The sequence below is a fragment of the Diabrotica undecimpunctata genome, chromosome 8, assembly GCF_040954645.1.
Source record: "Diabrotica undecimpunctata isolate CICGRU chromosome 8, icDiaUnde3, whole genome shotgun sequence".
Classification (NCBI taxonomy): domain Eukaryota; kingdom Metazoa; phylum Arthropoda; class Insecta; order Coleoptera; family Chrysomelidae; genus Diabrotica; species Diabrotica undecimpunctata.
In genome coordinates, this window is record NC_092810.1 from 122,295,260 (window position 1) to 122,309,881 (window position 14,622).

The 14,622-nt window shown below is 33.6% G+C and overlaps 1 protein-coding gene across 2 annotated transcripts in view; it reads right to left on the reverse strand.

Moving 5' to 3' along the window:
• bark (C-type lectin domain-containing protein bark beetle) overlaps positions 1–14,201 on the reverse strand; it is a 135,510-nt gene extending 121,309 nt beyond the window's left edge. For both annotated transcript variants that reach the window (XM_072540876.1, XM_072540875.1), the window contains exon 1: positions 13,253–14,201. In XM_072540876.1, coding sequence (XP_072396977.1) covers positions 13,253–13,531 — 279 coding nt within the window. In that variant the 5' untranslated portion in view covers positions 13,532–14,201. The remainder of the gene's footprint in view (positions 1–13,252) is intronic.
• Positions 14,202–14,622: the final 421 nt, after the last annotated feature.

A 14,622-nucleotide genomic window follows, 5' to 3' on the forward strand; every position in this document is an offset into this window, starting at 1 on the left:
AAATAAACGAGATTATGATAGATTTTGTCAAAATAAAGAATAATATATTGTTGCAAATATCTTTTTTAAACTCTTCAAATGTAGACCAATTTTTAAACAATCCTTAATGTCGAGTATTAAGGTCACTCTTGAACATATAAAAACACCTGGGACGAAATAATCACCAGACATGAGGAAACATTTCAAAAAGTATCCCTAATAAATAAAACATTCCTGTTCCGAGGCATAATCTTGTTTTTATGAGCTGTATGGTTTTACAGTCTATCAGTAGGGCGTTAACCTGACTGTAGACCATGTGATTTTTACGGTCTGCGAAAGGAAATACGGCGCTTTATAAGAGATCAAAGAACGAAGGTAAAGGAACTAATAGAACCAAAACTAATAGAAAAGGACACGTGCGATGTAATACAAAAATGATAAAACACAATAAAATACCGGAAGAATGGAGAACGAGCGAACTAATTCTACTATTCAAAAAAGGAGACAAAAAAGTCAGAAAACTACAGCGGTATACTATACGTTAAAACTTACAACTAAAATTTTACAAGTACTAATAAATCAGAGGATAAGTTTAGAAGATGAGCTACAGGGTTTTCGTAGTGGAAGATCGTGTACAGACGCAATATTCGTTATAAAGCAAATGACTGAGAAAGCACTAGAGTATAATAGACCAGTATTTCTGTGTCTGATTGACCTAAAGAAAGCGTTTGACAGAGTAAGACTCAAAGATGTAATCTATCTCCTGTATAGTAGAGAAGTTCCCCTAAATATTATAAAAACTATCGATAAAATCTACCAAAACAACAAAATGGAAGTTAGAATAGATGGACAACTTACAGAACCTATAGAAATAGGAATAAGACAAGGGGATTCATTGAGCCCCATGTCTTCAATTTAATTATGGATGAAATCATCAAAAGCGTTAACAAAGGAAGAGGATACAGAATGGGAAACAAAGAAATAAAAATACTCCGTTACGCAGATGACGCAATATTGATAGTCCAAGATGAAGATAGTCTGCAAAGACTGGCCCACAGATTTAACATAAGAGACAAAAATTTAATATGACAATCTAATTTCAGAAAATTAAAACAATAGTAGTCAACAAAGAACCAACTAGATGTAAAATAGAAATTGATGGTATCAGTATTGAACAATTAATGGAAATAAAATACCTGGGAATTACACTGTCTAGCTATGGAGACCTGGATAAAGAAGTGAGAGATCAAGTACAAGAAGCAAATAGACTGGCAGGATACCTTAATAACACTATATGGCGAAACAGACACATTAACACTGAGATGAAGTCAAGAATTTATAAAGCCAGTGTAAGACCAATTATGACACATAAGGGAAGTAGGTACGTTTGCCAATACAAGTACCTACAGAAGCAGACGAGGACACCACCAAGGAAAATCCAGGAGCCGAGAGGAAGAAACAACAAACGCTGGCGGTGCAAGAGCGGTACGCCGAAGAAAGAAGGCAAAAATTTTTTAAGTTTGACATGTAAATATATTTTGTAAGGCAATAAACGTTTTTATTTTTATGTTTATTTTTATTTTATATTATGACACATACCTCAGAAACAAGACCCGACACAACAACACAAGCCACAACGCAAAGGCTTCTGGAAACGGCTGGAAATGAGAGTACTGAGAAGAATTACAGGAAATACTCTGAGAGATCGAAAGAGAAGTGAAGACATTAGAAGAAAATGCACGTACAGTGTATAAATGAATGGACACAAAATAAAAAAAGAATGGAATAACCATATGAGCAGAGTGAAGAAGACCTGTGTCATAAAAACAGCAAGAGATAAGTCACCAATCGGCAGAAGACGTATAAGACGACCGCGCAAAAGATGTAGTGCTTATAAAGTAATTGTGTAGTGTAATTGCTTATAAAGAGGAAGAAGAAGAAGAAATAAAACATGAAAGAGTGTGAAAAAAAAGAAAGAAAAGAAAAGAAGAAATAAAACATGAAATAGTGTGAAAAAATAGTGACGATAGGTAGATAGAGAAGCAAAACCGATTTGGTCAACTGGCGAAATTTTGGAATTAATGGAAAAGAGACGTCAAAGCAAACAAAATGTTCTAAAATATAAAGATTTAAACGCAAGTATTAAAAGGAAAATCACAGACTATCTAAAGAGCACTGTATTCATAGACAGTGGGACGAAACTGAAGAGTGTAAAGCAAATTACGACAGCTGCAACCCAATGTAAAAATCAAAGAAATGTCTATCTAGGTTAATCAAAAACTTTTCAGTCGAAATATTAGAATTGTAACAAATTTTTATTTTATTGAAAACAAAAGCAAGGATTACTGTTAAAGACCCACTTTCCGAAGAAGTAGAGATTTTGAGATTTTCCGTCAGGGATATACAGGAGGGAACCCCCTCCAACTCCAAATTAGTAGTTTTGAAAAACGTACTGATGTAATTAAAAAAGAGTAGTTTTAAATGTTTTAGATCGTTTGTAATTTGAAAGTTTAAATTCAGCGTTTTTTTAAGCGTATTTCCAATGCCTTACATTTATTGCCAAAACTCAAAACTAAAATTTAATGTTATAGGTTTTAATGATTAGGCTCATGTTACCGGCGCAGCTAACTTTGCAGTGGGCGGTTAATAAAAGGGATAAATTGAATTGATGAGAATCATAAAAGATGGCAAAAATCGCGCGACGTTTATTTATTTAACGACTTTATAAAAACTCAGTTTATTTGCTGCAAAATATTTATCTTTGAAATGCATCTTGACTTTTGTCGATAGGACACTCGGATCATCGAATTTTTACGGCCAAGCTGATACAAATTATATTGAACATTGATTTCGCGACATTAAAAATTGTCGATAGCTTCAAGCGTTGTTTCTGAGGGAAAGATTCATTCTACACAAAAAATGCTAATTAACATTTTTGTTCAAAATTATATTTACATTTTTTATTTGAAATATTTTTTCTATGGAGTACAGATTCTTGGTAAATTTTTTTTCGTTTTTCTCTCTCTACGAGGGGGCTTTTAGGAGAAAGCCCGAGGGTAAAAGTGGTAAACTTTTTTGGATCTTTTTTGGCGTCCTAAAATTCGGCCTGTTCGTATGATATTTAGAGGTTTTCGTCTCTGACGACTAGAGTATAGAGTGCCATAAGAGTTTGAATAAGTTTAAGAAAATGAAACTGTCTCATACCGGTCGCCAACCACAAGAACCGTCAAATAGTCGGTAAAATTTTCACTCACACTGAATTAACTATGAATCATTAATAGATAATAAATGATTTGAATTTTAAAATTATTATATTGTCGTTAAAATTAACTTAAAACCATGATTTTCTAAATGATTTAATGTAATTGATTACAAAAACGATTGTTTTATAAACAAAAAAGGTCATTCTATTCCCATATCACTACGTAATACCTAAGAGTACTATTTTGTAATTCTTAGAAAAAAAGACACCATTATATTATTTATATACCTATCTCAATCGATTTTTAAATAGTTTGCATTAGCGTCAATACATTTGTCCATGAAAGTAGGCATATGCAGCTTCGGAAACACAAATAGTGCAAAGAAACACATAAAGCGGATTCTGTATCAAAATGTCTGAAGCATTTTATATGGAGGAATATGGAAATGAGATAAGCATGCATTGTACAATTCAAAGTTGTATTATCTTTGCCATATGTTGTTTTCTCGCATTCCCTTGTCTTAAATTTTTCGCTACTAGCTTCTCATCGCGTTTCGACAGTGTCCATGTTTCTGATCCATATCAGGGGCAACAAACGCAGTGGAGGATCGGTTTCTTAGACTGGAAGTGCTTCGAGAAAGGAAAGTTACTTCTAGAGCTTTGACTTCATGGTACCATAGTTTCAATTGATACCGTACGCAGGAGATTAGAGGAATAAATCGACGAGTCACTTTTTACGAGAAGAAGTGGAAGACGCTATGCCCAATGTTGCTTCTTTCCTCTAGTACAGTTTGGTGGAGGAGGTATAATGTTAAGTGGCGGCATTTCTTTGGAAGCCCATACAGATCTTGTTATGTTGGTGAAAATTGTCTGACAATGCAGGATAATGCTCGGCCGCACATAGCCAGATTAACAATTCAATACTGTACATATGTTGGTTTTCGGATAATAGCCTGTCCTCCTAGAAGTTTAGACCTTAACCTTATAGATCATTTATGGGAAAACTTAAGAAAGTTTTGGGCTAACTTGGGCAGTTAGGCAAAATTATGGCGAGTTTAAAACTGTGGTAGCGTTAGAATACCCTTTGACCCAGTCTATGCAAGAAAGGATAAGATATGTTATTCGAGCTCTAGGAGGAAATACGCGATGAATTATTTTATGATTTAGATTTGAAAAATATCTTAATCCAGAATAAAAAAAAACTTTTGTAAATTTTTATTTTTTGTTTAATTTATCAATATTTTGGAACTTGATTTTTATTTTATGGTTGGTTATTGAAAAAAAAAATTGGAATTTAGGTGCTTTTAATACTTTTTAATTTTACTTTAAATAAGCTTGTGTCCGGTTAATTCTGTGGCTGGAAGGCAAAAGGGGATAAGTCGATTTTTTGCAAAATAGTGATATGTATTCCATTCGCCAGCATTTTTGATTCTGCACAATCTTGGTAAAGAGAGTTAAGTGAAAGTTTACTAATTTAAATATTATTATTGATCAAAAAGGGATAACTTGGCTACAATTTAATCGTTACGACTGTTTTAAGGATATAACTCAAGATATCTTCTGGAGAGCAAAACAGTAATTACTAGTAAAATGTTATATGCACACATATTTTTTAACATTATGAAATTAACTGAGAAGCAAAACGATTTAAGTCATGTTAACTTAAGAATTATTCGAAATGTGTGCTAGTAAAAGGCATTAAATCAAGATATCCCCTTTTGGCGGAATGTGATAGAAGAAACATATATGAAAGTATTGCTAGGATATACAAAGTTATTCCTTTTTGCAAGAATGCGGTGTCCACACAAATCATATTCCTATCAGTTTCTTGTCAGTACAGTCCACATTGTAAAGAGAGCACACGCAAATTTTATCAAGGAATGTTCACTACGATGGCAACTCGAAATAACAATTATTATTCCTCCATTCGCGAAAGAACTAAAGGGCTTGTATCAAGGTGTTTAAACAACGACAATAAAGATTACAAAAAAGTAAGCGATCTTTTAGACCTTATTGAGTTAGTTGATGAGAGTGCAAAAGAATTTTATCGTGGACTTGCCTAAATCCCACGAAATTCACAAGATCTGGATAATACTGCTGACACAGATGCAGACATAGATAATTATTTTAGTGATGACAATTTTTAATAAAATATTCTAAAAAAGCTATTCTGTTCGTATTAAATAGAAGATATGTTTTTATTTTGTATTTAGAATGCGCCTTTGATTCTCTTTCTAAGTAGCATCTTGATCAATTGTTAATTTGTAAACGTATCATCAGATTGCTGTAGAAACCTCCATGTTTAATAAACTTTTTTAAAAAATTTACGTTTTATTTCTTGTTCTGTCAATGCTATATCCAGAACAAAATATTTTCTTTGCTTTATTGTGGTTGCCCGTTGTAAGTAGAAATAACTGGAGTTAACACTACAGTGCACATATAATGTTAGCCAAGTAACTACTGAGCATAAGGGTATAAATCTACATAACCCCCTTTCTTCTTCATGTGCCTTGTCCGTTCTGAACGTTGGCAATCAACATGGCTATTCTGACTTTGTTTACGGCAGATCTGAATAGTTCAGCAGATGATAATCCGAACCATTGCCGCAAGTTTTGGAGCCACGAGTGTCTTCTCCTCCCTGGACCCCTTCTGCTGTCTATTTTCCCTTGAACGATCAGTTGTAGTACTCTATATTTATGTCTCATAACGTGACCCAAGTATTCCAACTTTCTTTTCTTTATACTTATTCCTACCTCTCTCTCTTTACCTATCCGGCGTAGTACCTCTTCGTTGGTCACGTGCTCAGTCCAGGATATACGTAATATACGTCGGTAAGCCCACATTTCGAAGGCCTCTACTTTTTTCATCAATGTTGCGGTCATTGTCCACGCCTCCATTCCATATAACAAAACCGGGAATACATAACATTTCAGAAGTCGAATTTTGAGAGGTAGGGTGAGGCTTTTAGAGGTGAAAATTTGCTTCATGTTAGTGAACGATGCTCTTGCCTTTTCTACTCTTATACGTATTTCCTTCGCTTGATCCCAATTTGAGTTAACTGTTGTTCCCAAGTAGATGTACGAATCCACGTGTTCAATTCTTTCATTGTCTAATATCAGTTGCTGTGGTGGTTGTTGGGTTTTGCTTACTAACATCCATTTGGTTTTTGTGATATTTAGTCTGAGTCCGTATTGTGCACTTGTTTTTTGTATCTTACTCATTAGGCAACTCAGTTCCTCCATGCTACTTGCTAGAATCACAGTGTCATCAGCATACCTTATGTTATTAATTATTTCTCCATTTATCTTTATGCCTTCTGTGCTTTCCTCCAGCACTGTCTTAAATACTTCTTCTGAGTATATATTAAAGACAATAGGAGACAAGATACAGCCCTGTCGTACCCCTTTCTTGATCTCAATTTTATTGGTCAATGTAGATCCTACTTTCACTTTAGCTGTTTGGCCCCAATAGAGACTCGCTATTGTTCGAATGTCTCTGTAGTCGACTCCGATCTTATGGAGAACTTCAATTATCTTTTCGTGCTTTACGTTATCGAATGCTTTTGCGTAGTCTATAAAGCATATGTACACACCTTTGTTCATATCTCTGCAGCGCTGGATGAGTACCTGTAGACTAAAAAGTGCTTCTCTTGTCCCAAGAGAATTCCGAAACCCAAACTGCGAATCTCCAATGTTATCCTCACATTTTTTGCTTATTCTGTTGTAAATAACCTTGGTGTATGCCTTCGAAATGTGGTTAATTAGACTTATCATCCGATATAGTGACATTCTGGAGACCTCGAGAAACAAAAAGAAGCGTGGGAAGACCCAAAAAGAGATGGATAGACGATATAACAGCTGTAGCTGGAAAGCAGTGGATGAGAATTGCAAAAGATAGGGAAGCGTGGAAACAATTGGAGGAGGCCTATGTCCAACAATGGATGAATGAAGGCTGAAGAAGAAGAAGAAGAAGAAGATCATCCGATGTTGATCACAAGACTTTGCTTTTGGTTTTTTCGGTATGGCAACAAAAGTTGACTCTAGCCAGTCTTCAGGAAACTCCCCGCTGTTATAAATATTGTTAAAGAGTCTAACGAGTGAGTCTAGAAATTGACTGTTTGTTTCGCACAGCATTTTCAATACTTCCCCGTATACGTTATCGTTGCCTGGTCTTTTGTTATTTTTAAGACCCTTTATAGCATTCTCCACTTCTGATTTTAGAATAGAAGGGCCAGTATCATCATTGCTCAGTGTATACCCACTAGGACGGTCATCATTAAACAGTTGTTCCACATACCCCCATGTTACATATTCCCCCTTTACCAAGATGATTTTATGTCCATTTCAACTATAACTTGACATCTCCTTATGCTTTCTTGAAATAATTAAAAATAGTAAATATCCTAAAATATTTTTTTTAATTTATCAAAATATTGAACACATAGATATTAATTTTAGAGAAAAGACTTAAATATATCAGAATGTAAGTCGGATCTAGAAATATACAAACGTTACTAATATTACATCTATAAGGTAACAAAAAGACCATATGAACTAAAAATGTCTGTACTGAAAAACTTCCAAATGAGAGTTATCCCCTTTTGCCTTCTAGCCACAGAATTTTGCGGGTCAGTGTATATAATTTGGTAAATAATTTGCGGGATAGAGAAATGGGCGACTTCTAAACGTCTATCACAATCTTCTAAATTTTTAGAACAACGCTGGTACACTTAAGATCTGTATTTCGATAACAATAAACTTGTACTACATACTTAAATTACTGGAAAATGAGTAGAACGTGAACCAGACCCAAACCCAACTATGATTCATGCCGTAAGTGTAATATATCAGCTGTGGTCTATTGTTTAAATGGAGCTACACGTGCTGATAAAAAATACACAACGTGGTTATGATAACAATGTTTTATATTATCAAGACAGTCAGTGCTATTTAATAGCTACTTTGAATCTTTAATGAATTCGTATATTGGTTTCCTTTTTTGAAATTAAAAAATACTTTTATAATAGGGGCCCTTTAGTCCACTAAAAAAGGGAAATTAACGATAATCAGAAAAAACTATACTAATGATTTAGATAATTTTGTTTTAAAATAGATTCTACAATTATGTATTCGTAATTATATAGCAAAATATATTCGTTACATAAGCCTATAAAGGTTAGTTCATTGAAAAAATTATCTCTCGTATAAGGTTATAAATGACCTAGTTATTATCAAACAATACCTACAATATGTTCGTTAATAACGCGTTCAAACCCACCGAATGGAAGTACCTACTCGTACCTACAGATTACAGTAGATATTGCTATTAACACGAAAGACCTTCAACAAGAACAACAACTAATTGCAACCTTTGACTATTGATGACTAACGCTGCAATGTAACCGCCTCACGTTCATGCAGCAAAAGAGAAAAAACCCGAAAATAAAAACATATAATTACACATAGTTGCCGTTAATGAGCGGAAATGATCAATAAGAGCGTTTATTTTAAATCCGAGTGATTTTAATTGCATCTTCTCGTTGTGGGTTGCAGAGGTTATTCATTTATAACATTAGTGAATCAGCTACTTATAGAAGTTTTTTAGTTCGTCAAACTGCAATGATATACTCGGACACACAACAATAATATGAAAGAACTGACTCACTAGATAAGATTATCGGTCAATGAGAAGTGAAATATTAATCCACAGATATATGTGAATCGTCTAGATTTAATTAAAATACAAGCTCAAATTACGTGGATATTACATTTTCAAAGTAAGTTAAAAAAAGCACTATTAAGTTAATAAAATATCGAAAATACACTAACAAAATTTCTAAACTTCTCTTTTAAAACAGTTGGTCCTTAAAGGAATCTTAAAAAGATTAAAGAAAAATAAAAAAGTATGAAAAAAAACTTAGATAAACCAGTCAAAACTACCAATATACAATGCTCCTTATAAAACATCTTTAATAGAAATACAAAAAAGATGCAATTAAAAACAACAAAAAATATTATATAGTCCAGTTATCAGAAATTTGTCAGTGGGATAGTCAATGGGTCAATGAAAAAATATCATTGAACAAAAATATTAATTAGCACTTTTTGTGTAGAATACTGCCCTCAAAAGGGCATCGAAAAACGGTAAAGCAGCAGGACCTGGAAACATCCCAATTGAGTTGGTAAAGTATGGACCAAAACTATTACATGAGATGTTGGTTCAACTATTTAACAAATGCTTAAAAGGACAAAGTATCCCTGATGATACATCAGCTCAATTTTCAAGAAAGGGGATAAACTCAAATGCTCTAATTACAGGGTACTAACTGTTATCAGCTCAGTGGGGAGGTTGTACGGTCGAATAATAAAAGAAAGAATAGAATCATAATACGAAAACATAGAAAAACAAAATGGATTTCGTGCAGGAAGATCGTGCACTGATGGTATATTCGTTCTGCAGCAGATAATCGAAAAACAAAAGGCAAGGAATCTATCTACCCACCTATTGTTTGTAGATTTAGAGAAGGCATACGATACGGTACCTTTGAAAAAACTGTTTCAAACATTGACGAAAGTAGGTCTCAGTAGAGAGTATGTGGATGCTATCGCAAATATATACAAAAATGCAAGAAGTGTCGTTAAAGAAGGAAACTTTATATCTGAATCATTTTCATTAACAAAGGGGCTTAAACAAGGATGTTATCTATCTCTGACCTTATTTAAAATATATATTCAATCATCGCTAGAGCAGTGGAGGAAACAAGTATCCGGAATGGGAATAGATATAGGCGGTGGTAAATGTCTAACAACTTTATTTTTCGCAGATGATCAGGTAGTCGTAGCGAATGATGAGGAAGACAAGGACTACATGTTTGGAAAACTAAAAAAAAAAATATGAAAAATGGGCCTTAATATGAATATGTCAAAGACAGAGTATCTTAAAATAGGAGATCATGAAGAAGATCCAGAGTTAGAAATTAGAAACACAAAAACATGCAATGAATATAAATATCTCGGATCTATAATATCTAAAGAAGGCACTACCAAAAGAGACATCGAAAACAAAATGCGGCAGGGAAAAAAAAGCGGTAAACATTCTAAACTCTCTACTATGGTCGTGAGTGATCCTGAGCGTGTGGTGTATCCAAAAAAGATCATATCAGGAATGAAGATATTAGAAGGAGGACAAATACTGTATATTCCAGTGTAGACAGAGTTGAAACGAAACAACTAGTGCGGTATGGTCACGTGAAGCGAATGAATGAAGATAGATGGCCAAAGAAAGCTTTAAATTACATACCACAACAAATAAGAAGAAGGGGAAGACCTTCAGTTGCCTGGGAAGAAAATGTATGCCATATAATGAGAGATAGAGCCGTCAAAGAAGACGAATAGATGGACAGAAAACGATGGCGGTCGAAATGCGAGAAGCGGCAGAGGCTGTAGGAACCTCGCCGTGGAATGTTCATTATTAGAGCGTTTTCTTCAAAATTTATAACATAAAATTCCGATTTTGAGCTTTGTAAATTCCATAGTAACCGTTAACCGGAAGTGATAAATTTCATGAGAATCGTCAAATCTTCAAGCGTTGTTTTTGAGAGAACGGTTTATTCTAAAGAAAAAGGGTAATAAACATTTTTAATCAAAATCATCTCAGCTACATTTTTTATTTAAAATATTTTTTTCTACGGCGTACAAATTCTTGGTAAGTAAATTGATTTTTACGTTTCCTCCTTAAGAGGGGGGATTTTAGGGGGAAGCCAGGATGGTAAACTTTTTTGCATCTTCTTTGGGGTCCCAAAATTGATATTATCCGCAAAATTGAGCTTGTTTTTATGATTTTTAGAGGTTCGGTACCATTGACTGGAAAATAAAAAGAATGCCAAGTGTTTTTATTTTCATCATGGATTTCATTAGGTACATTACCTTTCTGACTGAAGTTCTAAGTACAAATAATGATTTCTGATCCATGGTGGAAACAAAAACAATTCCAATTCAAAGAAAAGTACATTCATTTTATTTTCTAAATAAAATCCCTACCATATCAAGAAACAGACTGTAGAAAATTTTTGACGAGTTTGTCTGTGCTTATATAGAAAAAAGAAACATTTTCTCTGAATAATAATGAAGCAACTCCTCTTAATAAATTATATGAACTCTTAGATTGGATTAATAAACTAAGAAATAGATGTGGAAGAAGGAATACTTCAAAAAGAGCTTTCACAGTTTATTCAAATTACATTCACCAAAATTTAAGAAGTATGCTGTTGATGAAGTACTGAAATAACATGGAATTACGGTGTTGCGATTACCACTTATCATTGCAAACCCATTTAATTAATCTGGCCTCAAGTAAAGATACCTTCCTATATGTCGCGAGAAACAATATCACATAATATATTCTTGAACCTCTTTGCCAACTAGAAAATGACTATCAAAAATTTCGTGTTAGAATTTAGAAATTCAGAAGTATGTTTTATAGAATGAAAGCTGTTCTTTATAATATGTGCCTTAATATAATGGTTAGACTTCGAGTACTTAACTGTTATGTATTTTTACGTTCCTATAAGGAGTAGCATGGACTCTTACAGAAACAAGCAGTAAGAAAATAACAGCATTTGAAAGGTAGTGTTACAGAAGGATGAGCATATCTCGTAGATGAATCGAGTTATCAACGCAAATGTTTTACAAAGAATACCAAGACCAAAAGCTGATCTGCACAGTATCTAAATCATAGACAACTCTCATATTTTGGTCATCTTATGAGAAACGATAAATACCACATTCAAGATATCATGCAGGGTAAACCTGAGGATAGATCTCTTAAAACATCCATAAAACTGTTTAGAACTGCTGTAAACAACCTTATGTGACTTCACGGCCTTCAAAACCGTTAACAAGAAGAGGATACAGAATGGGAAACAAAGAAATCAAAATACTCTGTTACGTAGATGACGCAATATTGATAGCCCAAGATGAAGATAGTCTACAAATACTGGTCCACAGATTTAACATAAGAGCAAACTAATTTAATTTGACAATCTCATCTCAGAAAACTAACACAATAGTAGTCAGCAAAGAACCAACCAGATGTAAAATAGAAATTGATGGCATCAGTATTGAACAAGTAATGGAAATAAAATACCTGGAATTACCCTGTCTAGGTATGGAGACCTTGACAAAGAAGTGAGAGATCAAGTACAAAAAGCAAATAGACTGGCAGGATGCCTTAATAACACTATATGGCGAAACAGGCACATTGACACTGAGATGAAGTCAAGAATTTATAAAGCCAGTTTAAGACCAATAATGACATACACTTCAGAAACAAGACCCGACACAGCCACAACAAAGGCTACTGGAAACGACAGAGATGAGAGTACTGAGAAGAGTTACAGGAAATACGCTGAGAGATCGAAAGAGAAGTGAAGACATTAGAGGAAAATGTAACGTACAGTACGTAAAAAAATTTTGACGGCAAATAATATTGTAAATCATAATTTGTAAATTTTTTAAGTTGAAAAATTTTAATTAGCTGAGCATATTTATCGTTCTTTTTAGCTATATAAAAGTTACTTAAGTAAGTACTACTTTTTTATCCAAAAATGTTTATCCAAAGAATATTTAAGAAATATATTTTTTTGCTGATATACGAAATATGGGAGTATGTTGCGAGTAAACCTGATAGAGTGCCACTGGTTAACTGTTTCAAAAGTTGGTGCATACCAAAATATTACTTTCTTAAAGAGCATGTGGTTGTGAACTAATTGTGAAAAAATATTCATAAATGTTTTATATGTATAATAAATTTAAACTTCAAGTTCTTATATCAAAATTCATAAAATATAGAGATGGAGTGTTGTCGGTCGAATATAGAAACACCCTGTAGAAGTGGACTAAGTGGATTAAGGCAGAACTATTAAAATTTAAATTTGAATAAAAATAATTAATTAACTGTATCGTAAAATACACGATTTTCTTTTGAATGATTACTCAACTGGATTTCACGGTATTGTGTTCTCAACTTTCACCATGGTACTAATTTATTGATGTTTATGGAATCTCTACTCACCTCTGCTGTCAAAATTCCCCGAACTGTTATTCCAACTTGTGGTTCAATTTTTACAGTCACGCCAGGTTCAATTACTAATTCAGCGCCAAATTCAACTATGAGGTCATTTCTTAACCAATAAGGACTTTGAGATTTACTAAAAACTATTTTATCATTTATAACAGTCCCGCCAGGATGTTCCGTCAAAGTATCGCGTTCAGCAGTACTTGGTTGTAGGTAAACAAATTTAAAACAAGACAATAACGCCAAAGGCAATAACGTCCTTTTGAATTTACACATTTTTAATCAATCGCTGAGCACTATCATATCACTAAATTGGTTAAAAGTTTAAAAATCACTTTGTTATTTGTTTCTATTTACGAAAAATCACAGATTCTTGAACACAAACAATGCCTCGCAACGGTGTTATTTCGAAATACTTCGCATTCTTCACCACTGCATCAGTCGTATTTTCTTATGATAAAATTTGATCCTGTCAGCTACCCAAAAACTTAAATCACAATCTAATTTGATCACAAAAATATTATATCGACGATTAAAAAGCCCCTTTCTGTTGCATTTTCCGTTCGTTATTGTTGCACTTTAGGGGAGGACGGAAGGTGCGGTTATACTAGTTTTTTACGTTAAAAACTTCTGTCACGTGACGTAATGCAGCCAGGTAACCCCCACTCACCTGTGGGCCAGGTAGAGTGGTAGAACAGGTGTGATTGTATTTTGTTTCTCCGCTAGATAGCGATATGTACCGGTCAGAGTTCTAGCGATCTGTATCGCCGCATTGCAACTGTTCACCAAACGCAACTTGAAAATTTCTTGACTTACCGTACGTTGTCTTTAATATTTATTTCACTGGCGCAATGGCCCGGCACTTAATTTGGCGTAGGTAGAAACTAATTAGGAGGTAATTGACGTTAATACTACCGAGATCAACTACTTACTAGGTATAAGTTTAGCGAAATATTTTTAGATTAGAAAGTTTTATTTGTTCATTATCAAATTCGAGTTATATTATCTCTACTTAACTTGTTTGTTTTATTAGCAACCTTTTTATTTCATAAATTGATGATTCAATATCGATCCTAAACATAAAATTCCATTATCACTTGTTTGGGAGATAACAGGTACTTATTTGTCTCAGATAAGTTTTTTTATTAATTGTTCTGGGAGTAAAAGCACGGTTAGTGTAATATTTTTTTAATATAACGTTTCTACATTAGGGTAACAGACTGATACTTAATAAAAAATAAAAAACTCACATTCACTCTTAAGGATTTTGTACCTAACTTTGAAATAGTGATAAACCGTTTACGATAGAACGAGGTTGATGTTTTTTGTAAATTTTTTTCTAACAGAAAGGTGCTTCATTATAATAT